Source organism: Oryzias latipes, chromosome 10 (genome assembly GCF_053564925.1).
Source record: "Oryzias latipes strain Hd-rR chromosome 10, Olatipes_Hd-rR_3.1".
NCBI classification, from domain to species: domain Eukaryota; kingdom Metazoa; phylum Chordata; class Actinopteri; order Beloniformes; family Adrianichthyidae; genus Oryzias; species Oryzias latipes.
This window is the reverse complement of record NC_136246.1, coordinates 21,056,197-21,081,788: the sequence shown is the minus strand read 5'-3', so window position 1 is coordinate 21,081,788 and position 25,592 is coordinate 21,056,197. Positions and strand designations below refer to the sequence as shown.

General features: G+C 39.2%; 1 protein-coding gene across 3 annotated transcripts; it reads right to left on the bottom strand.

The window, feature by feature from the left end:
• Positions 1–1,311: 1,311 nt before the first annotated feature.
• sh3rf2 (SH3 domain containing ring finger 2) lies at positions 1,312–24,610 on the bottom strand. Of its 3 annotated transcripts, none has more exons than XM_011480284.4 (11): positions 24,131–24,610; positions 23,505–23,853; positions 17,725–17,943; positions 15,948–16,043; positions 14,260–14,622; positions 3,852–3,973; positions 3,543–3,713; positions 2,841–3,094; positions 2,447–2,748; positions 2,068–2,357; positions 1,312–1,879 (listed from the first exon to the last, which is right to left on the bottom strand). In XM_011480284.4, the coding sequence occupies exons 2-11, from the start codon at positions 23,850–23,852 to the stop codon at positions 1,699–1,701; spliced, it is 2,346 nt and encodes a 781-aa protein (XP_011478586.1). In that variant the 5' UTR covers position 23,853; positions 24,131–24,610; the 3' UTR covers positions 1,312–1,698. The 3 variants fall into 3 exon arrangements, with proteins under 3 accessions (XP_011478586.1, XP_078810412.1, XP_078810413.1); XM_078954286.1 differs by lacking the exon at positions 24,131–24,610 and adding an exon at positions 23,935–24,065; XM_078954287.1 differs by lacking the exons at positions 17,725–17,943; positions 24,131–24,610 and adding an exon at positions 23,935–24,064.
• Between the last annotated feature and the right edge of the window lie 982 nt (positions 24,611–25,592).

Sequence of the window (25,592 nt, the reverse complement as noted above, 5' to 3'; positions counted from 1 at the left end):
GTTATCTTTGATCTCAACTTTCAATGGTTAACACACAGAGATTTAGAGATTAGAAACAAAGTGGAAAAAAATTCATTTATTTGCTGTGCTAAACAGATTGCACCCACTTCCTGCTGCAATTAAATGTGGTACTGACCCACTTAAGTTCAGTGACTTCTCATTTTGCTTGATATATTGTCGTCTGTAAGATACTTAAATATTCTAGTCAAATTGTCTAATTTATCACCTTTTTGATTGGTAATGCTCTAGTTAAAATCATATATTTCAACGGCATTTTCATACTCTTCGTGTGACGAAGCTGTCACATTATGGGGTTTGCAAAATCTATCTCATAATAGATCTCAAATGTCAGTATATTATTTCAGTCTCCCTGACTTCAAATTTCTATTTTTCCAATTTTCCTGAATGCTTGACAACTACAGTATTCTTGTACTTATATGTAGTAAAATTTGCTTCTTGTTCTCACATTTTAAATACTTTACCCCCAAAACTGCTACTGTCTTAGTTTTAACATTTATTAGGTGTGTAGTAGTTACAATTGGTAGGCTATTACAAAATTTTAATGGCAGAAATTGAACAAAAATGAGGTTTAACATTTTATATGCCAGCTCCTTTTAAATCAAACTGAACTTAAAGATCCACTTCAATGAAAATCATATTTTTGGTGTTTTTAACATGCTCTTGTGGCATTTTTCTGATGATTGGGGACATATAATAACCAAATGTTTAATCCATTTTATATAAATCATTGTGAATCAGGAGCAGCTGGAAAAAAAATGCAATCTTCTAAAAGCTTGTAGCTTTGACATACACTCTGTGGGCCACAAGATCCCTGCCACACTCCATTCTAATGCATACCATACACTTGCAGACAAATAGATCCACCTTTGACTAAATCCCCCTTGTCTGAGCTGGCTTCTCATTGAAAACGTTACGGCTCGATAGATCCAATATTGCTTGCAATTTTTGCTGCACCGGTAATTCTAGGTTGAGGGTGTGAGAGGCTATAGGCTAGCTGGAGAGAGAGTGTATAATCAAACGGATGGCAGGAAGTCAGGGTAGGATTACCCTGCGCCAATAGTCCCACCCACAACTCAGAGGAGAATTTCTAAAGAAGTACTGCCCCTCTGCAGAAATTATGTCCTACTTTTGGTCAAAATCATAATTAAAAGACCACTGGGAACGCTTTTAAAATAAATCAAAAGATTATTGGAGTTTAAGTTTAAAAAATATGCAGTAAAGATTTCTGATTTTCAGAGCTGCCAATTAACAAGTTCTTTGTGGTCCACATAAAAAATACCCAACTACAAATGGTTTGGAAGTATACTTTATGAACACGTAGGCGGTATAGATACTTTACCTCAAGATTCCTCTAGACATATTTAATACAAATAGTTTCCTTTGTAGGTTTTGACAAAGGCACTCAACACATGGTGTAACAGTTTTGGAACAAGAAACACTTATCTTAGAACAGAATATGTCACAACAACATTTGACAGAAGGGGTCACACATACTGAGGGACATTAAAACATCGCCAGTGAATTTACACACATTCGCATTGGCAGTCAGGACCAAAACAATGACCTTTCATTTATCTTTGGGCCTTAAACATCCAATTGTTCAGTTCTATCAAGTTGTTTGGCAGTTTGAATGCAAAGAATTGTGCAAATGTACATTATTACAAAAGAAATACACAGTCAGCTGAGCCTCTCAAGGCACTGAAGAACACCGCTGTGGAATACACCTGTCTGCCCAGTGCTCTCTTGAGTAAGAAGCACCCGGCCATCAGCTTGAGGCCTGTGTACGAGGACCATCTCTCCTTGAAGCAGGCTGATTTCAGAGTCTGTTTGGGCTAAATGTGTCGCGGTCATCCTGTGTCTGAAAGAAAAGAAATACTTAAAAGTCTGACTCATCTCTATTTAAATTTCAATCTAGGTCTAACACACAGATCCATCTCTGAGTATATTGATTTTAGTAGGAGAAATTATTTTTTTGTTTACTTGTTTATTGTATGTGTTTAAGTATGTGCATGACACACTTTGGTTAGGGGCATATGTTCAGCTCACCTGCTGGGACTGTACTGAAATGACAGGGCGGACAGTGGTGGCTGTGAAGGTAGTGGTTTTGTGTTTTTCACATCTGAAATGGCTGTTTCCAGGCCTCTTCTGAAAACAGGACTTCTTCCTTCCTTGAGAATGATCCCCGGTCCGTCTCTCCCCAAGGTGAGAGACGGGGCCCAAACTTCTAAAGGACGTGGCCCAGGACGGCCAATCTGGGTTCCGGACGACCATGAGGACGTACGACGTCTTGGGGGCGGGGAGTCTTCTTCTGTGACAAACCGCACTGATTTCTGAGGCTGTGAAAACACGATTGTTAAAACCCTCCATAGCAGGTATGACTAAGCAAAACTGAGGCATTTAAAGGAAATTGGAAGCATAATATTACCTTGTTGGAACTACACTTGTGTGTGTCCGGTTTAACCAGAATAGACTGAGGTGCAACTGTAGGCTGCCTGTAATGCTGAAATGTTGATTCATGGGAGGTAAATTCTCTATCTTTCAGCACTCCAGCAGCAGAGGGTGCTACAGGCTCAGTCATCCGACTCAAAGCTTTGATTGGGTTGGATAAGAGGCTGTTGTTCTTCTTCCTCTGCAGGGCGGGTGAGTAGCCTGATGCCTGGACCTGGGCAAAGTGTTGCGAGTTGGATGGGACGTTCAAAGTGGACAGCTGAGAGGCGTAGTTTGAGCCTGAAAAGGAGGTAAAAAATAAATACAGACATCAAACATTGTAAAATCTATAACACAATGAAAATCTGAATAGACAGCTGCCTTGGACTCACTTCTGTGCGGGTTAAATATACGCCTCACTGTGTCCCAACCTTGAGAGCTTCCATAAAAAGATGGCTTTGCATGCTGAGATCCATTTGCCACAGATGGAACTTGTCCCGCTGAGTACGATGCTCCATCACCATTCACCCTGTCAAATGCAAGGACCACAGCGGGATTGTTTGCAGCTGTGGGTTTCTTCCCAGTTGCTGGGTTGTACTGTAAGGATGCATTAGCTGTCTTGGTCTCCAGGAGTCTGGCCGAGGTTCTGTAGGTGAGCAAGCAGAAATATTAGCATAAAGGAGTCTCCATAGTATACTAAGACATTTTAATCAGTCACACTGTGATACTGCCACTTAGGGAGGAATTTTTAAAGTCCCACTCTGATCATCTTTTGATCTACTTTAAAAGTGTTCTCAGTGGTCTTTTAATTATCATTAATGCTGTTTTTAGCGATTATTACAAAAAACAACGTCTTCTAGGACATTGTTTTTGCAGAGTGGCAGTTGTTCATTAGAAATTTGCCTCTACGTTGTGGGCAGGACTAAATTAGCCTGCCCTGACTTCCCACCATCCCTTTGATTACACTCTCCCCAGCTAGCTTACAGCCCCTCACACCCCCAACCTAACATTAACAGTATGTCCTCTTTGGCCTGTTAGACCTAAACTGACATTTTTTTTCTTAATCCGCACTCACACACATCCCAGCCTCTCACCTGAGCACAGGTGTGACGTAGTTGCTAGGCAGAATGCCCACTTTGCCTGTTCTGAGCGACAACCCACGCAACCATCCCTCTTTGAACTTTCCGTACACCCCCACCATCTCTCCTTTCCTCAGCTCCAGTTCCTCTGCTCGTCTGGGTTTGTAGTTGTACAGGACGGCACACCTGTTGAGTCACACATTAGGTTCCCATCCGGTGAGTGGCTGTCACCTTTTGTGACCAAAACTTTCTTTCCATCCTTTTCTTACACATAAGATCTATTTTCACACCATTAATATAGTGTTAACAACCACTGTGACTCACACACTGATAGAGAGCTGCTGTGTGGAGGAGTTCTTGCTGTCTGTAGAGGCAGAGGTCATCTGAGGGTTCAACAGAGCCATGGTGATCGTGGGTGGGGTTTCACTGGTCATCTTTATCTCACTCTGAAATGCAAACAATTTGTAATTATCATGTAGAAAGCAAAGCACAAGGCATAGACATTAAATAAGCAAAACCACATCCAAGTATAGTTCATTTTGTGTGAATACATATAAGAAATGGCAATTGCTCAACCAGAATTAAGTCTAAACTACAGGTTACACCTCCTCCTTTTTTAAAAGTAGTCATGAATGTTTTTAGTTTCTTACATAGCTATAAAGGAATTTTGGTCCAATTTCCTGTATGAGTAATTCGCTTTATTGAGGTTCTTTGGCAGCCATGTATAAATGGAAAAAGAAACACAAACTCAGTCTTTTTCTAGCGGGACAATTCCAAACACCACAAAGCTCAGTTATTCAGGGTTTAGATGAACGATCAAATGAAGACTGCATTTACAGGTCATGTTTTCAGACCGTAACCCCAAACTAAGCTGATTTTTGGTCTAAAATTACTCATTTCAAACAATAGAGGAAACTATGTCACGGTTCATAAAAACTGCAATTACAAATGAGTTTTTTATAGGATTTTTTTTCTACATTGGTCCAAACATTAGCAATCTAGATGTAAAACAAACATCTTTTTCCATACTTTTTTTTTAAACTGCATAATTTGATTTCCTGGATTCTTTTTTTGTCTCTTACAGTTGAAGTGCATCTATGATCAATGTCACAAACCTCTCATGTTTTCAAGTTAGACAACTTACAGAATCTGTGACTATAGGGAGTCCCAGCCAAACTCCTTTACTTACTTGAAAAATAAAATAAAAAAATTTTATGTTTTGATTTACCTGGTTGGTTTCCTCTTAGGATCAAACAGCCTCGTCACACATAAAGCTTTCCTACAGATTTTCTTAAAAGGGTAAGAAATATCTTTGCTACAGCCCATTATTGTTGCCATGACGTTAGTTCATGCACTGCTATTCATAGCCCCACCACTCAAAGACTACTTCAAGTATTTATGCTTGCCCGTGGGCATGGTGTTCCCTTGATGCACTTTATGTGCCTGGTTCCTGCAGTCCTCCTGGTATTATGCTACCCTTCATTCTCACAAACCTTTAAGGGTATAGAGCAGTAATAAAAAAAGAAGTAACCAGCAATAGACGGCTGCAAAAAAAAAATGGAAAGGTTATGTTTCAGCAGCCATCCACCTTCCGTGAAAGAGAATTTAAAAGCATCAGATCCTGTTTTTGATTTTTTTTTTAAAAGTACAGTATAGAATTTTAGGCACAGATTTAACTGGGGGGTGAAAAAGCAGATTTATAAACTACCACAGCTTTTACAAAAAAAGTTCTGGCTTCTTGCAAAAAACATCAGTTGCTAGAAGAAAAAAAAACAGATATCTTCATATGTTAAATTATTTACTTGTTTTTTTCCCCCCACAACCTCTGTCCTTTCCGTAGTCTTTGCTTCTTTTTACAAAAAACACGAGTCACTCTCAGTCACGCAACGCCTAGGTGCTTCGAACAAGCACTAACCTAGCAGAGAGTGTAGAACAAAAACCTTTCATTTAAAAGATTAAACATCTGTTTAATATATTATAAAAAGAGACAATAATTACAATTATCTGCTATTTTTGTTGAACTGCTTGTAGACTGTATGGAGAAAAATACGATTGACAAACCAGTTAACAAAAAAATGTAAATATTAAACTTAAATCGTGAAGATGTTTAAAAACACATTTTGAAAAGTTTTTAAGACTAACTGTTGGTTCTTGTCTAAAGCACATTAACTTTTGATTCAGTTTTTTTTCCTCTTTTTTTTTTTGAAAACCAGTTTAAATTTGGGATTGAAATTTTGTTTTATACACCAAGTTTATAGATTTTGATATATTGTAAAAGCCTTCCAAGTGGTTTCTTAATTATGATTATGTCATTTTTAGCCTAAATCTAAACAACCTGTGTCATTTTCAAGGATATAGTTTCTGCAGAGTGACAGGAGTTTGTTTAGACATTTGCGTCTGAGTTGTGGGCGGGACTGTTGAAGCAGAAGTAAGCCTCCGCCGATACCCCATCATCCATCTATTTACACTCTTTTCCTCTGGCTTACAGCCCCTCACAACCCCACGCTAACATTAGCGGAGCAACAAAAATGGCGAGCAATATTGGAGATATCCAGCTGTAACTTTTTTAACCAGATGCCAGCTCAGACAGTGAAAGTGAAGACATACAGGTACATGGATCTATTTTGTCTGCAAGTGGATCCATCAGAATGGAGCGGAGAAGGGAGACTTTGGCTCCTCTGTTGCAGTTCCTGCGTCACAACTGAGAACTTTTTGAGACTGTATTTTTTAATCTGCACCTGATTGAATAAAGAAATACTCAGAAATAAAGTTTTATTCTTAAATTCTTTTGTATATGTTCTCCATGAGAAAAATCCTACAAGCACATGTTACAAAGACGAAAAACATGATTTTCATTGGGTATAGACGGCGCATCTGTCAGAAAATAGGGAGAATGAGGAAGTGGCTTCTTGTTTCTATGTGTAAAGTGATCAACACTCCATGCAAATCAGTCCTTGCATGAGAGTGAAAGGTCTGATCGGCAGAAGCACTTTAGAGTTCAGCTGTTTGCTCCAGACTCGAATACTGTGCTGTTGATTCTAAGTGATTGACCATTAACTGCACACACATGTTTGACCAAAACCTTCAAAACACACCAAGCTGAATGCTACAGACTATAACAGACAGTGTAGTGGAGGATGTTCTCATACACACACCCCTACCACACACACATACACTAGTCAGAACCTTACCTGTAAATGAAATCCATTTGTCTCTCCTTCTGGACAAAAATCGTAGTGACTTTAATATAAAAAGTGTCATGGTTTGGGTTTGTTGTCTTGTTTTTCGTCCTTGTTCTGTCTTGTTTGTTTCTGTTTCCTGTTTTATTTTGAAAGTTCCCCTGTCTCGTCTGTTTTCTTGAGTTTTACTTCCTTTGGTCCCCATCTGCCCTGATCGTGTTCACCTGTGTCTTGTCTGCCCTGTCTGTATTTAAGTCATGTCTTTGCCTTCCTCCTGTGCTGGTTCATTAGTCTTGTCATGGTTTTTCATGTCATGCTGTCTCTTGCCACGTTCCATGTTTCATGTTCCTCGCCACGTCAAGTAAGTTTTGTTTGTTCAGAAATCCTGCTCTGCAGCGCTTTGTGTTTGGTTTTTGTTTATTAAAACCCCTAGTCCCTGATCCTCGTGCCTCTGCCTCTCCTACTGGGTCCAACCGGCTCTCAAGCCACCCCACAACCGTGACAAAAAGTCCTCCTTTTCTTCTTTTAGTTATAAAATTCTCAATAAAGATGTGTTGTTCAGCATTGGTCATTCATTAATTATTACTTTATGTTTTGAATAAAAGTCCACCTTTGAATCATTTTTAATGAGTTTACATCTGCCATTTTTGCAGTCATTAAAAATTCCTACTCGGCTTAATTTTCTTGCACCACTTCATTGTGAGAGTTCTCCACATCCTCTGTCCCCAGCTCTTTTTTTGTGTTTCGGTTATCAGTTTAGTCATTTTAAAACAGTTCAGTCCTGTTTTTCATAGTTCTTCATTTAAATCCTACATCCAGCTTTCAGCTATAATTGTTAAAAAAGAAATGCTGCTGGTAACCCCTTTTATTTCCAGCTTACACTGGCTGTAACTGGTTGAGCGGTACCCAACAGGCATTTTGGTTGGACATTTTGTCTCTCATAAGTAACATGTTTTTGACAGACATGGACTTTTTTTTAATCATATAATAGTGAAGTGGAATGCATGCTGCTCCTTTTTAGGCTATTTTCCACAAGTGATCTGTGGGTACTCGATCAGCTGTAGTGGCTTATCAAAAAAAAGCAAATTTGCAGCTTAAAAAAGCAATTGGAGATCACAGGAGAGGCTGAGGAGACTGAGGTCCATCAGAGTTTGCAGGACTCTTAAAGAGCTTTTTATCATGCCGTTTTTGCTTCAACCCTCTTCTACAGTGTGAGCTGCTGGGTGAAGGATACACTGACAGGAACGGGAAGAGGATCAACAAACTGGTCCAGAGATCCAGCCCTGTTTTGGGATATCCCCTAGAGTCTGTGACTGTGGTGGGTGAGAGGAGGATGGACTGAGGAGCTCATTCAGTCAGAGACTTTAAAATCCTTGCTGCACGAAAGAGTGTTTTGGCAGATCTGTCTTCCTGTCAGATATAACACTTTCTGGCAAATTGTACAGACACTTAACAATATTTTTTGTTGTTATTAACACTTGGTAGTCTGAGGCCTTTTTGAGCATTTTTCTACTTTGCAATTTGCTAAAATATTTGATTTTAAAACAGTTTTTTATGGCAATGCTTGATATCAATCTTTTGAATACAACCCCAGCTTCTTTTTTTACTGGTATATTTTTGATTATATTACACTATAATTCCACAATGAACTTGAAACTGTCCAAAAAACGAAATTCAGAGTGGTACATTTAGTTTTTTCACTACAAATATCCCCAAAATTCAAATAATTTGTTTTCTCACAAAAGATCAAATATTTAGAGACAAAATAAAAATTAAAAATTAAAAAATGTCCAAACAATGTGAAAATATGCCTAAAAAACAGGGGGCGCTCCACTTAAATGTCAAATGATTTAATCCAAAAATATCACCATTATGTGTCATAACTTTTGCTATGTTTGTTTTAAACTAAAAATATCAAAGTTAAAAACTTTTTGAAACCTTTACATTCATTTTTTTATGAAAACTATGCTAAAAGATGGGTCAATGACCTATGCCAGTGTAAAAAGCCAATGTGATTGGCAAGACAAGTCTTTATAGAGAAAACTTCTTTACTGATTTAAAAATCAGTAAATTATCAAGAACCAAGTCACAACAACAGCTGTCTAAATCCTTCAAGTGCTGAAAAGAAGAAAGTTCTGTGTTTATTGTCAAGTCTTCTTTGGATAAAAAAACAGTTATTTTGTGGAAACAGATAACTCTGTTCAGTAATTCCTTAGAAAATAAAAGATTTTGCAAATGTTATCTTGGATAAAAGTATTTGTAAAGATGAAGCTGTTACGTCTGAAATAAAGTCTAACTAAAATTCCTTACCCTATTAACATTTTCCACAGCAGTTAAAGAGCCAGGAGGAGGTATTATTTTTAACTACTCTGCCAGCCCTCCCACACTATAATGACACATCATTTCAGTCATTAGGTGTGGGCTCCTCTAAAAAGCATGTTTAATTGCATCTGTTGTCTCCTTTAACATTTAGATTATTAATCAACATCTAATTTTGTTTTTTTTTTCAAAGAAATGACACAAATAAATAGCATTTTGTTCAATATTCATATATTCCAAGTAAACTGTTTTTTTGAACCGTTTATAAACTTTCGTAATCCTAACTTTCCTATGTGGAATAAAATGTGCATTCTGTCCAAAAAAGGATATTAATTAATCACTATTTTTTGTTTATAAATAACATTAAAAAATTACTTTAAATTTAAAAAGTGGAGTTTTTATCTTTTTTTGGCTTATAAGAAATATTATACCAAATACATTAAAATCCAGATTTTTCTTATTATTATTATTTTAAAGTTTTTAACATTAGTGACATTTTGACTTCTACCCATCATTTTTAACATTTAACAATGAATTTCAAATATTTTGAAAAAAATCCTGAATTCTTGTCAAGTGATGCCGTTGTGAGCGACCTCAACCAGCTTCAGTTTGGTCAGCAGCCACTGCAAAGAGCATTTTTGAGTTGAGTCTGCCAAACATTTCTGCACTCCTCTTTAGAAACTCAGGACAAGCCTGGCCAGTTAGTGTGTGACATTTTGATTCCTGTCCAGTTTGATCTTGAATCACTGTGACATCATGCCAGCATCATCTGCAGCTGCTGCTGCTGTTTTTTGTGGTCTCTCTCAAATGACTGTACATCCTCTGAGCATGAAGGGAAAATGTGTAACTTTCCCGTTCTTTAACTTGCCATCGAGCAAGGTGAGATTTCAAGTTTTCACTATTACTCTTTTTTTCCCCAATCATTAATCATTAAGCTAAATGAATTTACACATTTGGAATTGCCACTGAACCCATTTGCAGTACGCACATCCTAATTATATTCATTATTAAAGCTGACATTTTCTTGACACCAATTAGGCACTACTTACTATTTTGTCTTAATCCCATAACAATCCATGGTAACGTCAATGTAATAGAAGAACATCAGAAATGTGTTCTGTGAACCACTTCGTCTGTGGTTCCACATATTTCTCTTTTCAGGAAAAATTAGTCTGGGTTATAAGAACCCAGTCCATTTATATTTATAAAGAATATTTGGCTTAAAATTGTAGTTCTGAGTATTTCTTTATTCAAATTTTTGTGAATCAGGAGCACACAAAAAATGACATTTGAAAAAGCTTGGAGATGTGATGTAGAAGCTACTACGGCAAGCAACAAGCTCCTTGCTCCACTCCATTGTGATGGATTCACGTGCAAACAAAAAGATTCATGTACGCCTTCTTTTTCCTCTTCTGAGCTGGTTTCTGGTTCTGAACTGTTCAACTGGATAACTCCAATATTGCTCGCCATTTTTGTTGAACTAGTGATGTTAGGTTAAGGTTGTAAGTGGCTGTAAGCAGGAGAGAGTGTAAACAAATAGATGATGGGACGTAGTGGCAGGCTTACTCCGCAACCAAAAGTGCATAAATAGTCATGAATTTCTAATAAACTCCTGCCGAGCTGCAGAAACTATGTACTAAAAAAAACGACAGTTTTTTTATTTTGGCAAAAAATGGCATAATCATATTGAAAGACCACTGGGAACAATTAAACAAAAGATAATCAAAGTGGGACTTTAAGGTGCTACACAGTTATTTAGAAACCTCTAACCAATGAAAACCATTCATTTCAATTCATTCTAGACAACATAAAACTGAAAGCAGCAGAAAAAGGATGATGAGGAAGGATTCCCCCATGCACCACAGCATCAGTTAATACATTTTGTCAGCTACTGACATGAAAGCAGCTCCGGCATTTATGCCTGTGAACATCAGTGACTTTTTATAGAGGGACAAACTGTGCGGTGACATCTCCCGTTAGTCAGCGGTTGTAGCCATTTTTGATAAATGTGATGGCATTCAGCCTTGATTCTTCTCAATATTGACGAATAGCCTGATCAATAGAGGATTTGACAGTCATTCAAAAGGCAATACTTCAAAATCTCTTTCAATAAAATCTAAAAATAAATTGTTCACAAAACTGAAACTCAGAACAGTTATTACCAATTCAATTTCAGTCTAATTTATTTATAGCTGAGGTTTTAAGATGCTGACAGAGGTGTCAACTAAACTGCAAGTATATTTGCTTTTGTTAAAAAGTCACATGGTTAAAGTTAACAAGGACTAACTTTTTTGTGTCGCCAGCCACCTAGTGGCTTTTTTTTGCTTTGAATTTTAGTGAATTGACCTACCTTATGGTAGTTTTTGTTTACAAACCTTGCCAAAATGTTCAAATGCCTAAATGTATGACGCTTCTCTGTTCTTTTATGTAAGTTGAGCAAACAAAAATTAAATTCTATGTGCAGCTGGTGATTTATTTCCAGATCCCTTCTAAGCATTTTACTATATTTCTCTGTTTGTTGCGAACTATTTAATGGGAGCTATGAAGGCAAAGAAGCTTGTTTCCCCATGAATTAAGAAATATGCATGTAGTACCTGTTAAATAAACATTATTAAGTAATAACCGATTTATCAACGTGTCGGTTATAAATCAAAGACTTTACGAGTTTTGCTTTTGAAAATCAATTTTTTTTTTATGTTTCCATTTATTGTCAGACCAGAAGCATGGAACTTGCAGCTATTAATGCATTTTTAAAATTTCCTCGTTAAAGTTATTACTGAAAAAGAACAACAAAGTTAGAATTAAACTTTTATCCCACCCAAATGATAACCTCTTCCTAAAGCTGCTCCATAGAAATCCTTCATGCACCAGCAAACCATTTACCTTACCGTGTTGCCAAGCAGGATTTCTTTAAAGTCCTACTCCAATCATCTTTTAATCTCTTGTAAAAGACGTTCCCAGTGTTTTTTTTAATTATAATTATGTTGTTTTTAGCCAAAATTATAAAAACTTGTGTTGTTTTCTCTGACATAGTTTCTGTAGAGCTTTAGGAGTTCATTAGAAATTTACCTCTGGGGCGGCATTGTTGGCGCAGCAGAGTAAGTCCACCCCTTCCCATCATCCATCTGTTTACATGCTATCTTACAGCCCCTCATAACCCTAGCCTAACAGAATTGTTGAGCCATCCAGCCGTACAGTTTTGAGGCAGAGGTCAGCTCAGGCAAGGAAAAGAATGACATTAAATCTTCAATGTTTTTTTCTATTCAAGGTGATTTTCAGCGCCATTTATGTGACGTGTTTGTGATTTATTTTCAGCAATGTTAGAATCTAAACTTGGGGAACAATTTATGCTTTTTATTTTTGAAGTCAGTAACTTCTGTAAGAGACGGGAAATGTTTTTGTTTGTTGGGATTTTCAGCGTGTAAATTTACAGTTGTTGTTTTACCACTGTGTGTAGGGATATCATCGTTTGCACCACTACCAAGGCTTTCAAACGAGTTCATTAGTTTATTCGAATTCAAGATTAAAATAAGCGAAACAAGAAAGTTTAATGAAGAGGAAAGTTTAATAGTGAAAGCTCTACAGTGATGCTAAATTAAAATATGTCCTGTATTTAATGGTTTGCTGTTTATTAGCAACACACAGCAGGAGTGGAGGTTAAAGCAGCAAACTCAAGTCATTAGATGTAAATAAAAAATAATCCAACCCCATCTCAGTTTGTTAATTCTCTGATTTTCTCTGACATTTTTGAAACATGAAACTCATCACATAGATTTACGGACTGTTCTAAAAAAAAGTACATTTCTGTCTTTTTCTGCTGATTTCCACCTGAATTATCAGTTTTAAGATTAACAACAGCTAGACAGTTTGTTCAAAGAGTGAAGAATGACTCGGTACTGAACCGTTTTGGTTCTTCTCTTTCCTAAATGTTTTTTTTTCTTCTCTTACATAACCATGCCAATATTCACATGATGTGCATTATTTAAGCCACAGTGGGAGGGAAGCTGCAGCTCTCTGTCAAACAGCAGAGCCAGAGGTGAGAGCTGACGGAAAGTAATGCTAAGAATAACGCTGGCTTGGTCACTGGGAAGGCTCAGCATCAGCTTCAGGGACGCACGCCTTCAAAAAAAAACAGGAGTGTGTGGCTTGTCTGCCATAAGTTGCCCACTGATGTGCGAGTGTTACCTGCTTAGTGAAGGGGAAGGAGTTTGAAGGCAGGGGATAGGGCTCTGTTATGTAACCGACTTCACAAGTGACTCATCATCATCAGCATGAGAGAGATAAGTAGACACACAGAGGGACTGTTCTAGCCTCCCACTCCCTACATCTATTTCTCATTTGTCCTCCTCCTTCTTTCTCCCTCTTGTGTTTCGCATTTTTGTAGCCTGTAACTTTTAATTCTTTTCAACTCCAAGCCCTTTGTTCCCCCCTGTTTTCCCATTTTATCTCACCCATTTTGCCTTCCTTATCTTAAGTCTTAATTTCTTTTCTCCTAAACCTGCATGGTTGATGGGATTCTTTTGTCCTGACGTTCCTAAATGAACAGGAAAACTAAGAAATGCCAACAAAATCAAGGGACATTTTTAACGTCGCAGTTGTTGTTTTTTTAAATGAAGTAAAACAATGTCTTTGGGTAACATGTTTTGTTCATCACGATGCTTCTAATAACCAAAGTGGGAGGAAAAAATGTATCATTTTCCATCCAGTTCTTTTCCCGTCGACACAACCAGCTGGTCAAACCTGACTCAGAGGTTAAGACATAAAAGCTCTAAATCACAAGCAGAGACTTGTTTAACGTTATGATAAATGCAAAAGCTGGAACTTGGACATGTTTTAGAAAAAGTTTTAATCATGTTTTTACAAGGCTACAAAAAAGAAACACCAGCTGAGCTAATGACAGGAAAAGAAATGCACACACCCTTCTGGACGGTAACCAGATGAAAGAAAAACTTGGCTCCTTTTCTCAAGACTTGTATTAAAAAAAGGCCATTTCAAAGAAATAGTCAAACCTGCATCCCTTTTCTTTTGTTGCTTTACTGAGAATGTCTAATGACTAAGACAAGATGCTGAGGATTCCCTCCACACATATCATTGCTTGAAAAACCGGTTTGATTTTCACAAACTAAATGGCTTCAGTGAAGTCAGTCATTATTCTACGACAGAATCAAAGTACAGATGTCACCAAATCCTAGAGCAAAAGGAAGCCCAGCATGAAAGAGGGGCATGCCACTCACCTGTAAGTGCTGTCGATGCGAGTCGGAGTGCCGGCTTGATCGTCGAACACTCACTCTGGAGTGATGAGAGTGCCTCAGTTCAGCAGAGGGTAGCGGGAAGCGCTGAGGCTGACCCTGACGGCTGAAGCCATTGGAAGTGCTGATGTTTGTGTGATGGAAGTTGCTGCTGGCTGAAGGCTGTTTCCTCAGAGTGGGGAGAGTCGGAGTTTTTATAACGAGAGTCTTCACCAGGACTTGAGGGACTCCGTAATGGGAGGTCCGGTTAGGTGCATCAGTGGCCCTCTCAGTGTGATGCTGGGATTCTGCTGAGTCACTATCACTTCGAGTCCTCCTTTTTAGTAGCTTAGCAGCAGCAGAGTTCGGCTGGAAAACATCAATGCATTAAGCTCTGAGCTTTAGGGAAAATCCAATCACACATTCCTAACCGAGAACCGAGAAACTGAGAAAATCCCTTCTGAGTTTTTGTACCTGCCCATCGAATCTGCAGATCTCTGCTCCAGCTGATGAGCTATGCAGCTGTCCAAACACTCCCACTTCTAACTAAAACTTGTTGGTAAAACGGGCTGAGCCACACAGGCATGATAGGTACCAGTGGATGAGCAAAGTAACCAAACAGATAGGCAGGCTCAGGCAGGGTTAATGCTTTCACTCGGAACACGACACAAGGAGGGAAAAAAATGCTCTGAGATGAGGAGGAAGGTGGGGAAAAAAACCTGAGGTAACTAAGGTAGGGGTCTGCAACCTTTAATGCTTAAAGAACCATTTGGGTTCGTTTCTGTGTTTTTGTGATTATTAAACCTTTAATTTAGAAATACATAGTGTTTTATTATTTGCACTAATTGAATTATAAAAGTTTTTTATTTAGAAATTTTAATTTATTTATTTTTTGACAGCAGGTTAGACTTGGTTCACTTTCATCCTTTTTTTCTTTTACTATCAAATATTAACATGATAACATTGGTGTAGAATCCAATTTCTAAAAAATCTAGATGTGCTTTAAGCTTCTTCTAAGAATAAATCAATCTGATAATAGATTAAACCTTTTACTATCATTATGCTCAGTTTTCTGACATGTTAAATAAATAATGAATCATTATTAACTAAAAGAAATTAACCAAAACAACAACAAAAAAAACATTATTTATTTAAATCATTTGCATTTTTTGAAGAAAAAGAGCTATAATGGAGGGGTAAAAGAGCCGCACATTGCTCCAGAGTCTCAGGTTGCAAACCCCTGAACTAAGGCAAGACATACAAAGAAGTTTTTATGTGAAAACGTGAGAATGCACAAGTGTTCCAGTTAAAGAAAAGAAGAAACCAATAAAATACTGATTTGTGAGGTGAGTAAAAGAGAATGTGGAGCAACTGTGAGAGCAACAAACAACTCTCTCCCCTCCAGCATGCATGAAGTTAATTCCTTCAGGCAGAACACACTGAGTCAAACAAATGACAGCATGACAGCAGCCAGCTCAGCGAGCCTCGTAAACCTGAGTAAGCCACACAGTCACACGCTAATGAGCAGCTGCAGACACGGCAGGACTTCACAGACGGACTTTCTGCCTCGGTGCGTCGGAGGCACGCGTTCTTGGGTAAATCCCGTTGATGGAAGTCGAGGCTGCATCCATTACATCAGTGACATCAGCCGACATCATCTGTACAGTTTGATAAAAAAGGAAGGAACAGCTTACCTCTAAGAACTGCAGAGGACAATATCCAACTTTTTCCCCAAGCTTGGCTTCAACCCAGTGCTCATCCGCTTGTCTGAAAATAGTCAAAACGTCCCCCTGCAAACCAGAAATAAGTTAGAGGCGCACAAAAAACACCAGATGCTTGAAGTAGAGAGCGCTGGCTGAAGACAATGAGCACTCCGCAAAGAAACTCCGAGCCCCGTGTTTCTGACAACATGTGACATCAGCTCCCTCAGTGACTCCCAGGCTCTCTGAGGCCAGCCTCTCAAACCATTTGACCACCTGCATTAAGAGAGGACCGCAGGCTCATGTGTGCTTTCATGGAGAGCACACAAGAACAGAAACCCTTATGTAACAGTGATCCATCAGGGTAAGTAACAATCTCTGCAGCTCTGGCCTGAGCCTTCAGCTCAGTTTGTAGCTGAGAGTGAACAAAAAAGCTCTGACCGGCGCGTTTAAGCCAAAGGAATTTAGTTTATTTTAGCACAAACTACAGAAAACTCACAACCAATACTTGTGTGGGATTTCAGCTGGATGAAAACATAAGCTCTTACTGCAAATCATAATTTATATAACGTCTTTTTTTGTTTGTGCTCTTGATTATAATGGGATTTTCTACATTTAACTCTTTATGAAAGAATAGACCCTTTAAAAAATAGATTATTATGGAATAGTATATTCATTTTCATAATTCCATTCAAAAATTAAAACCTTCATAGAATCTATATTCTGGGCCTATTGTTTATTGATTTCAAGTATTTGCATTTATTTGTTTATTTTTACATAAATTGGAGTTGCAGCTCATAAAACCCACGAAAACAGAATTTCAGAAAATTACAATACTTCTGTTTTTGAAAAAAACATATAGGTTATGATCACATTAAACAGTCAAAAATAGCACTTCTAAATGTCTATATATAGAAATGAATACACTTTTACATTATATTCTATTTTTTGGAAAAGGGGTCTATAGTTCTTATTTAATTATTTAAAATGTTAAACTTAGATCAATAATCTTTCTCAACTGATCACATTTTTGTATATGCAAATTAGGGTTATTACATAAACCACATTTATGCCTGTTAAATAGTTGAGATTAAATATGAATTGTTAGATAATAAGAAGAGTCATAAAGTCATTTAAAACTCCAAAACAGGTTTAAGGATGAGATAAAGTCAGAAAAGGTTTGGAGAATGGCCCCTTTTTTAAATAAATCAGTCTACAGAACAAGAAAGAATAGCTTTTACATCCCATATTTAGCACCAATACTCCAAATCCAACTAGGAAAAACTTTAGGAAGAGCAACATCCCTGAAAGTTCCTGAAAGTAAGCACCATCTCTGTTTTTGGACAAACATCAAAGCCCAGAACATGCAAGAAGATCCAACAATTTTGCATCATAGAAGAAAAATGTGAACTTAAGAACAGAAAGACCGCAACCAGAAAGCGATTATGATTGATGACACTTTCTAAGATTTCTACTAGATTTTCTTCTCTTTCATACATCAAACATTCTTATCTGATTGCATGTACAAATACATTTCTGACACCTTCCATTTAAATTAGTCACATATTTTAGCAAAGCACTATCTCTTTGAATCACAAAATAAAAATGTGTGAGTTTTGCCTAACTTGTTTTAGGTTCCTTTTAAGAACAGAGTTTCATCTGCCTGATGGGACAGTCCAGATAACTGCCTAAGCTTTAGTATGTTTGAAGTATATGCACACAAAAAAAGTTCTTTTTTACTTCTGCAATAGCAATAATGTGAGGTGCAGACCTTGCAAAAGCTGAGACAGTATTTATTATCTTCCGCATTCATCTTTTCTGGAATGAAGTCGCACATCGCCCTGCAAAGAGGCGTGCTGCGCTCACTGAGGTCTGCATGTTGCCAGCTGTCGTCCTCTTTGTGGTTTGGACCGATGCATTTTGCAGGATTGACGTCCGTCTCTGCTGATGCATCATCTAGTTGGTTATGCATTGATGTTCTGTGAGCAGGCTGGGAAGTGAAAGAAAATTATTTTTGGTTAAGATGAGTGAGAATTAAGTAGGTTAACTGTATGTTAAAAGTCATAATCTTGGTTTACACAGTCTGCAAGGTATTGCAAGGTTGGTTTTGTTTTATTTCTTTTTATTGACAATGCTAAAAAAGTGGCTAACTCGCTAACTTTTTATCAATCAGGAAATTTAAAAAATAATAATAATTGTTAATGTCAAACCAACGGATAATCCAAAAACGCTTTAATGTCAAAGACAGATGTGTTGGAAAGAGGAATTTCTAAAACTAAAACCCCACATCTTGGATTTTATTAAAAATTAAGAACAGTAGAGGTGTTAAATAATCATGACAACCTTAATTTAAGTCTGTTTCCACTGGATAGAAAAAAAAACATAATCTTTGAAAATATCAACCTACAATCTTCATAAACATTAAGTGATTTTCATATCTTTATTCAAAAAACAACATTCTCTGCTTATGAAAAACATGTTTTAACATAACTAGTGATCACAACTGAACAAGGGAGGAAATTTCATTCAAAACAAAAACAAGAATTCTCACCATAAAAACAAAAAACAAAAAATCTCTTTATTGCCTCAAAATGTTTTAGTTGCTGAAAGGGAAATAGACCAAATATTTAACATACTTTTAAGATTAAGATTTCCTAATCAAATCTATTTAGGCAACTCAAAATCTTTCTACATAATATTTTACTCTAAAAATACATTTACAGTGTTCTGACATTTAAGAACAAACGTACTTGTATTTGTGTTTGAAATTGCTGGAGATGCCGCAGGGAGCATTAATGCTTTAAAAAAAGGCTAAAGACCCATCTTTTTAACCTGGCTTTACTTGTTTAGTTATTCATTTATTGATATTTATTTATTTGTCCATTTTATCTTGTTTTATGAACTTAAACTAGATTTTCAGCCCGTTATTTTAATTTACCTTATTTCAATGTTTTATTGTTTATTGCTTTTATCATAATGTTTAATTTTTCATTCTCATTTATATTTTACGGTAGGGGAGGGGATCCCTTTTTTTATTTTATTTTGTGCTTGTTTATTTTAATTTTCATGCTTGTTTTTATATTATTTTGTTTTGTTTCAATGTAAAGCACTTTGTGCTATGCTTTTATATTAAAAGTGCTTTATGAATAAAGTGTGATTGATTTATTTCTTGCTTGCTTGATTGATTGATGGAGCAGTAATGTAAAAATTGCACTGAATATCACTATATTACAATACTTTTTTTGTGTTTTTTGTTGCATAACTTTTGAGATATATTGCAAAACAATGAAACCCTGATAAGGTAACAATTTAAATAACTTCTTTTATTTATTTATTTTTTTTTTTTTTATTATTTTAACTTGTCCTGTCCAACAGCTGGGCAGACAGATGAGAGCTGAGGGCCTCTTGTGTTGGACATATTTTACTTTAACAAGAGGGGTTATTAATCTTCAGACAAACCAAAAGTATGTCTGAATAAACCCCTTTTGTAATTGAGGCCAGACTTTATTAATTTCAATCATGTCTGAAAATCTTTGGTGTTGGACCGGACGGAAAAGGTAAGAGGGGAAGAAGAGAGAGGGACGTTAGAGAGAGGGGGGGGGTAGGAGGGTGATAATAGGAGGGGAAGGGGGATAAGACCATGAAGCAGCATAAAGCAACAAGTTTACTGGTTGTTAATCATTATGGTAAGGTTCAAATGCAGTAAAAACAAAAAAACAAAACAAAAAAGGGGCGGAGCCTGTCCACACACACACTGAAATGTATTAAACACACCTGCTAGCTGCAAAAATGTCCACCTGTCGACATGTACACAAAACAGATAGTGTTTACACGCATACTTATGCCTTAAAACCAACTAGTGTGAAATATTTCAGTCATTCAGTCATGCAAACTGTTAGTGCAAAGGTGAGCTAACACCAGTGCTCAGGTGAGTGTTTATGTTCTTCTAAAATGGGTGGTGGAACGTGGAACGTGCCCAGCCATCCCCACCCCAAGACCCCCACCGCAGCAGCAGCGGCAGCCGGAATCCCCCCAACGCCACACGGGAACCGGCAGGGAACAACCGCCGCCCGGGCGACCAAGCCCGCCACCCAGGCCAGGGCCAGCAGGGCCGCCGCAAGGCCCCCAGAGCCAGAGGCCAGGGAGGCACGGAGGGAAAGAGAGCGCCGCCCCAGCCCAACAAGGAGAGCAGCCCCCCCGCCGCGCCGGGAGAACCCAACGCAGGGCCCCACCGGAGAAGGACGCCCACAGCCCCAAACGACCACCCCACCACCACCCAGGAGTTCCGGGCCTCCCCCCGCCCCAACCCCAGATACGAGCCAGGACCCCCCAAGGGAGACCCGCTCCGCACTCCAGGCAGCCATCCGCCCGGCCCACGGTTGGTCCAGGGAGGAGCGAGGCAGGGGCCCGCCGCCCCCGCCCAGGAGGGGGGAACCCCGGGGAAAAAAGAGGGCCCACAAGGGTTGTTGTAAATATGGCCCGACCAGGCTCGGCCACAGTTGGAAATTTGGCGGGGCCCAGCACTCAGGAGCGAGGACCAGAACCCACCCCCCAGGGACCAGACACCCCCGGCTCAGATGTAATGTGAACCCCCCCACCGCGCGGAGAGAGCACCGCCGGGCCCAGGAAGCCGGCACCCCGGGGACACGGCCGCCGTTGCAAAGGGGCCCGTACCCCCCACCAGGGAAGAGGCAGGGGACAGATGGACCCAGGTCCCACCTTCCTTGCAAAATGTGTGTGCGTGTATGTGTGTTTGAGAGGGTGTGTGTGTGCATGTGTGTGTGTGTTTATGTTGGGATGTATATATTGAGGGGGGAGGGGTGTGTGTACTAAGGGGGGTGCAGTTAAAATTGGCGGGTAGGGCACTAAGGGGACATCTCCTGATTACTCACAGTGACGTCCCCTCACCCTCCCCACCAAGGGGCCCTAAATGTCTAAGGTGCGGTTAAAATTGGCGGGTAGGGTGCTAGGAGGACATCCGCTGCTTGCTGGCAGTGATGTCCAAGCACCCCCCCTACCAAGGGCCCTACATGTCTAAGGTGCAAATAAAACCGAAAGAGGGGGGGCCCACTCCATACGGCAACCATAGGAGGGGGGCCACTGCCTAGTAAACCCCCCCCCCAAGGCTAAGCCCCCCACCCCCTCACCCTATTATGAAGTTATATGAGGAAGGGGGTAAGTTGGGGACAGCTGATAGACTGTCCCCCCGGTGGTCAAACAGCTGTCCCCCGACCCCCCCCCCAGCAAGGGGGCCAGGCCCACCCAGCCCAGGGGCCCCACCCCCGGAGGCGCCGACACCCCAGGCCCAGCACCCCCCCCCCCACACACACACACACAGAGAGAGAGAGAGGAGCCAGAAAGCGCCGCCCCCCCCGGAGCAAGTCCAGGCCCCCACCCCCAAACGCCGGCCCTAAAAGAGCTCTGGCCCGGCCTCGACGGGACCGAGGCAGCCAACCGGCCGGGGAAACCGCCGATGGCCTCAGCGGAGACCCCGACCCGTCAACCCCCCCTGCCCCGTACCAATAGCGCCCCTCCCCCAGAATGCCCCCCCACAGGACAAGGCCGACAAGACCCCCCACCCCACCAAAATAGCTTCTTTTAGAGAAAGGGATAAAGATGCATTGGTTGGGATTCATTAAAAAATAGGGAACCCTGCCTGGAATGTTGTGTAATTTTCCAGGTAACTGGTTTTGTATTGGACTGTTGCTAACAACTCATTTTAGTCAACTGGGAATAAACTCAGCAGCAGAGTTACAGCATCCAGCTGCACAACAATAACATTACCCTCACAAGTATTGTGGGATATTGATGTTTTTTTGGACCTTCTGGTGAAGTCACTCAGTGACTTCATCTTTTACTTTCTTTTTTTCTTCTTTTTTGAATGTTTAAAATCCTTTTGTGACCATGCATGAACAAAAAAATAATGACACACCTTCTAAATCCCCAACCTAATGTGTTCAATTAGACTTTTGTGAAACCAAAATGACTAATGAAAGCCTCATTGACTGACGCTGTGAGAGTCACATGATTGATTCTGTCCATGCTGATATGCCAGAGAGGTGGTATTTGAGAGCCAAAAGAGTTCCAGAACAAAAGAGAACGATTAAAGGTTGGATCTACTATGGTGTGTAGCACATAAGTCGCACATTAAAATGTGAACAGACATTAAGGATATGCATGCAGGACTCATAGAAGCAGGTTGTAAGGTTTAGTGTAGCGCAACCAGTGTAGTGTGTAGTAGTGGGGAACATGTTCTATGAAGGAATGAATCACAGTTCTCTCTTTGCAGCCAGATAGAACAATTCCTGTTTAGCTGCATTGCATTAATTGAACAGTATGGTGCAAGAATGATACTGGAATGAGGCAGGGTTTAACACTTTGGGCTCTTTACTTTCAGAGGAAATCTTGACACCTCGGGGACCTAATAACCTAGATAAATGAGATCTAGGAGATAAAAGATAATCTATGTAAGATAGTCAGTAAATACAAGGTCTTCAGTCAGTGACAACACAAACAAACAAGTGCACACACTCCTATGAGGTCATTTAGAGTGACCTACCAACCTATTATGACTATTCGAAGCTGAAGTGTCCTGAGAGAACCAATGCACACGGAGAGTATTCAAACAAATCCTCATCCTGGGATTACAACCAGGATGTCCAACTGTGAATGGTAGGATTAACACTACCTCCAATAAAAATAAGAAAACATTTGATTTGACAATTTTTTTTTTAAAGTCCTACTCAGATCATCTTTTGATCTATTTTCAAGACCTTCCCAGTGGTCTTTTAATTATAATTATATCGTTTTTAGTCAAAATAAAGAAAAGTGTGCTGTTTTCTTGGATAAAGCTTCGGCAGACTGGCAAGAGTTCATCAGAAGATCAACTCTGAGTTGATGAGGAGTAAGCCCGCTCCCACTTCCCGTCAACCGTCTTTATATGTGCTCTTCTGCTAGCTTACAACCCCAACCTAATATCACTGGTGCTACAAAAGTGGGGAGCAATATTGCAGACATCCAGCTGTACAGTTTTGAGTTAGATGCCAGCTCGGACGAGGAAAAGGAAGATCTACGTGGATACAATCGTCTACAAGTGGATGAATCAGAAGGGAGCACATTGTAGTTTGCATGAAACAAAAACAACTTTTTTACAAACTGCATTTTTGGTCTGCTACTGATTCACAGCTATTTGGAAAAAGAAATACTCAGAAATGCAATTTTAGTTTAATTCTCTTAATACATATCCTCCATCATGAGACAAATTTTACAAAAATGTGTTCAAAACACAAAAAAACACAATTTTTCTTGTAGCGGGTCTTAAAAGCTTGTACTTCTTTTTATTGAGGTTTTAGTGGGCACATGCATGATAAAGTAAACTACTGTATTTGCATTGGAAAACTCCAAAGCACTATTTTGGGGAGAAATCTTAATGTGAGAGAGTTATAGTAGCATAAAGACTGAAGGTTAACCCAGGAGAAACAGCAAAGGTCAGTCAGAGTTCCTGTCAGTTAAAAAGAAAACACAGAGTAAATGTGAGGGTCATGCACTGACCTCACTGTGTCCCTGACTATCTCCCAGCTGTTGATCTTCACTGCCTCTGGCTGAGGATGGCGGATGGTGGACTCTTTGCGAGTTTCTGGGAGTCTGCAGCCCCTGTAGGAGCTGCACCAGCAGGAGGTTTTCCGGGAGCTCCTGCACCGTCTTGACCGGCACAGGGGCGCCACACTCTGGGCAGAGCAGCTGCGCGTGCGCCGCCTCCTGCCTCTGCAGGCAGGACACGCAGAAGGTGTGCTGGCAGGGCAGGACCCTGGCTGAGGCGTCCAGCTTCTCCAAACAGAGGGGGCATTTTAACAAGGCCATTAGAGACAGCTGGTCCATTTTGGAAAGTAAATCCGTCATGCTGCAGGAGAGACAAGACGTTGTCAGAAATTTAGTTTATTACCCCTTAAAGTCTCCTAAAAAATAAATAAATAAAAATTACGTCAGATTCTTGTCATTTAATACGAATGAGGAGCGAGTTTTTCCCAACATCTGAGCCGCGAGTTACAGGTGTTGATTCACCTGATTCACCTGGCTGCATACGTCAGACAACAACAGGAAATACACGCGCATGCGAGCTGATGTTTGTCCGACTTTAAAAAAGAAAAAGTATCACATCTGATCTGTCAGTAACTTACTCATTTGCAGCTCTGTTGTCTGGTGGAGTGATCTCCTTAAACTCCACTTTTAGGAAATGCGGGACTGCGGTGTCGCCATGGCGCAGCGCGATCTCCCGAGGCGCGCTGGCGCGTTACAAGAAGTTGACCCGTGCATGATGACGACATACACCCGCATGGAAGCAGTCTGAAGAGTTAGGCAGAGGCAACCTGCATTCACCAGGAAGTGTCTCGAGTTTCACACATGAGCTTTAACCCTTTTGTGCTGCATTACAACATTCCAGCTTAGACTTGGAGGAAATCCAAAAACCTCCTCAAAAATCATTAAGAGTGAGCTCCTGAGGGGTATTAGTTTGAACACTTTATCCCTCTTTTCAATTTAACTGAGCCTTAAAAGTGTTTTTTGGTATATATATATTTTTTAAAGTAAACTTTAACTAAAAGTGAAAGGAAAGTTAGACAACCATTTGGCCTATTTAAGTCTTCTAGTTTGTGGGACATGATCGCCCCCTGCTGGTATCTTTTCAAATCATTGATCGATTTATTTCCAGCAATTAAAACAAAAGAACTTTATTAAAAAATGCATAAGAAGACAAAGTAGAGATATATATCTCTAAATAGATATAGAAAACCTAAGATGATTAGTAATTACTTAACTGGAAAATGAATAAGGAAAACTAAGGGATATATAGTTTATACATGCTCATGTAAATTATGCGATTATAATTACTAATCATACATTATATTGATTCAATAAATTAAATATTTAATCCATTAAATGTGAAGTTTATTTAATGAATTGCTTGAAAAGAAGTGGAAGGAAGCAAATCTATATAATCCCACCCTTATCATGCTTTAACTATTTTACTTTTTTTTTAAATTATTTATCATATTCTGGTCTGGAAATTCAAATTAAAGCCATAACATAATTACATAAATCATTATACATATAATAGGTCAAGTATCGAAACGGAGATTTTTATAGTAACAGATAAGTGCACATGGGTGTAACTATTCATTTTTAATACCGATTTGATTCATATCATATTTGTGGTTGATGATACGATTCATAGAGAATATTTGTTTTGATTTAATCCGATTCGCTGACCTAAAATCAATCCAGGGTATCTTTAGCAAAAAGTTCAACCAGTTTGACTCAAAGATAAAGACCTAAATAATGAACAGTGCAGGTGAAGTTTTCCAGATTCCTTGTATTTCTTCAAGATAATCAAGTGTAAATTAAATGTGTTCAAACAAATACGTAAAAAAGAATTAAGGGCAAATCCATTCACATTTTAGTTTCATAAAGTTGAGCCTACTGTTGTTTTTCCATATCAAAATAATACAAATGGAACATTATTGGAACATTCTACCACACTACGGTCACATGTCTTTGCTAAATTCAAAGTGTTTCCAAAAGTGGGACTGGAATGATGGCTTCATCATTTTTTGCTGTCATCTCGCATGTGTTGTCTGCTGTGAT

Coding starts and splice junctions, on each gene's coding strand:
- sh3rf2 (XM_078954286.1), bottom strand. CDS start 23,984: ATGTTGGGAAAAACTCGCTCCTCATTCGTATTAAATGACAAGAATCTG. Junction 14,623..15,947: donor GTCCTCTGCAGTTCTTAGAG/GTAAGCTGTTCC, acceptor GATGTTTTCCAG/CCGAACTCTGCTGCTGCTAA. Junction 3,714..3,851: donor CAGCAGCTCTCTATCAGTGT/GTGAGTCACAGT, acceptor GTGACTCAACAG/GTGTGCCGTCCTGTACAACT.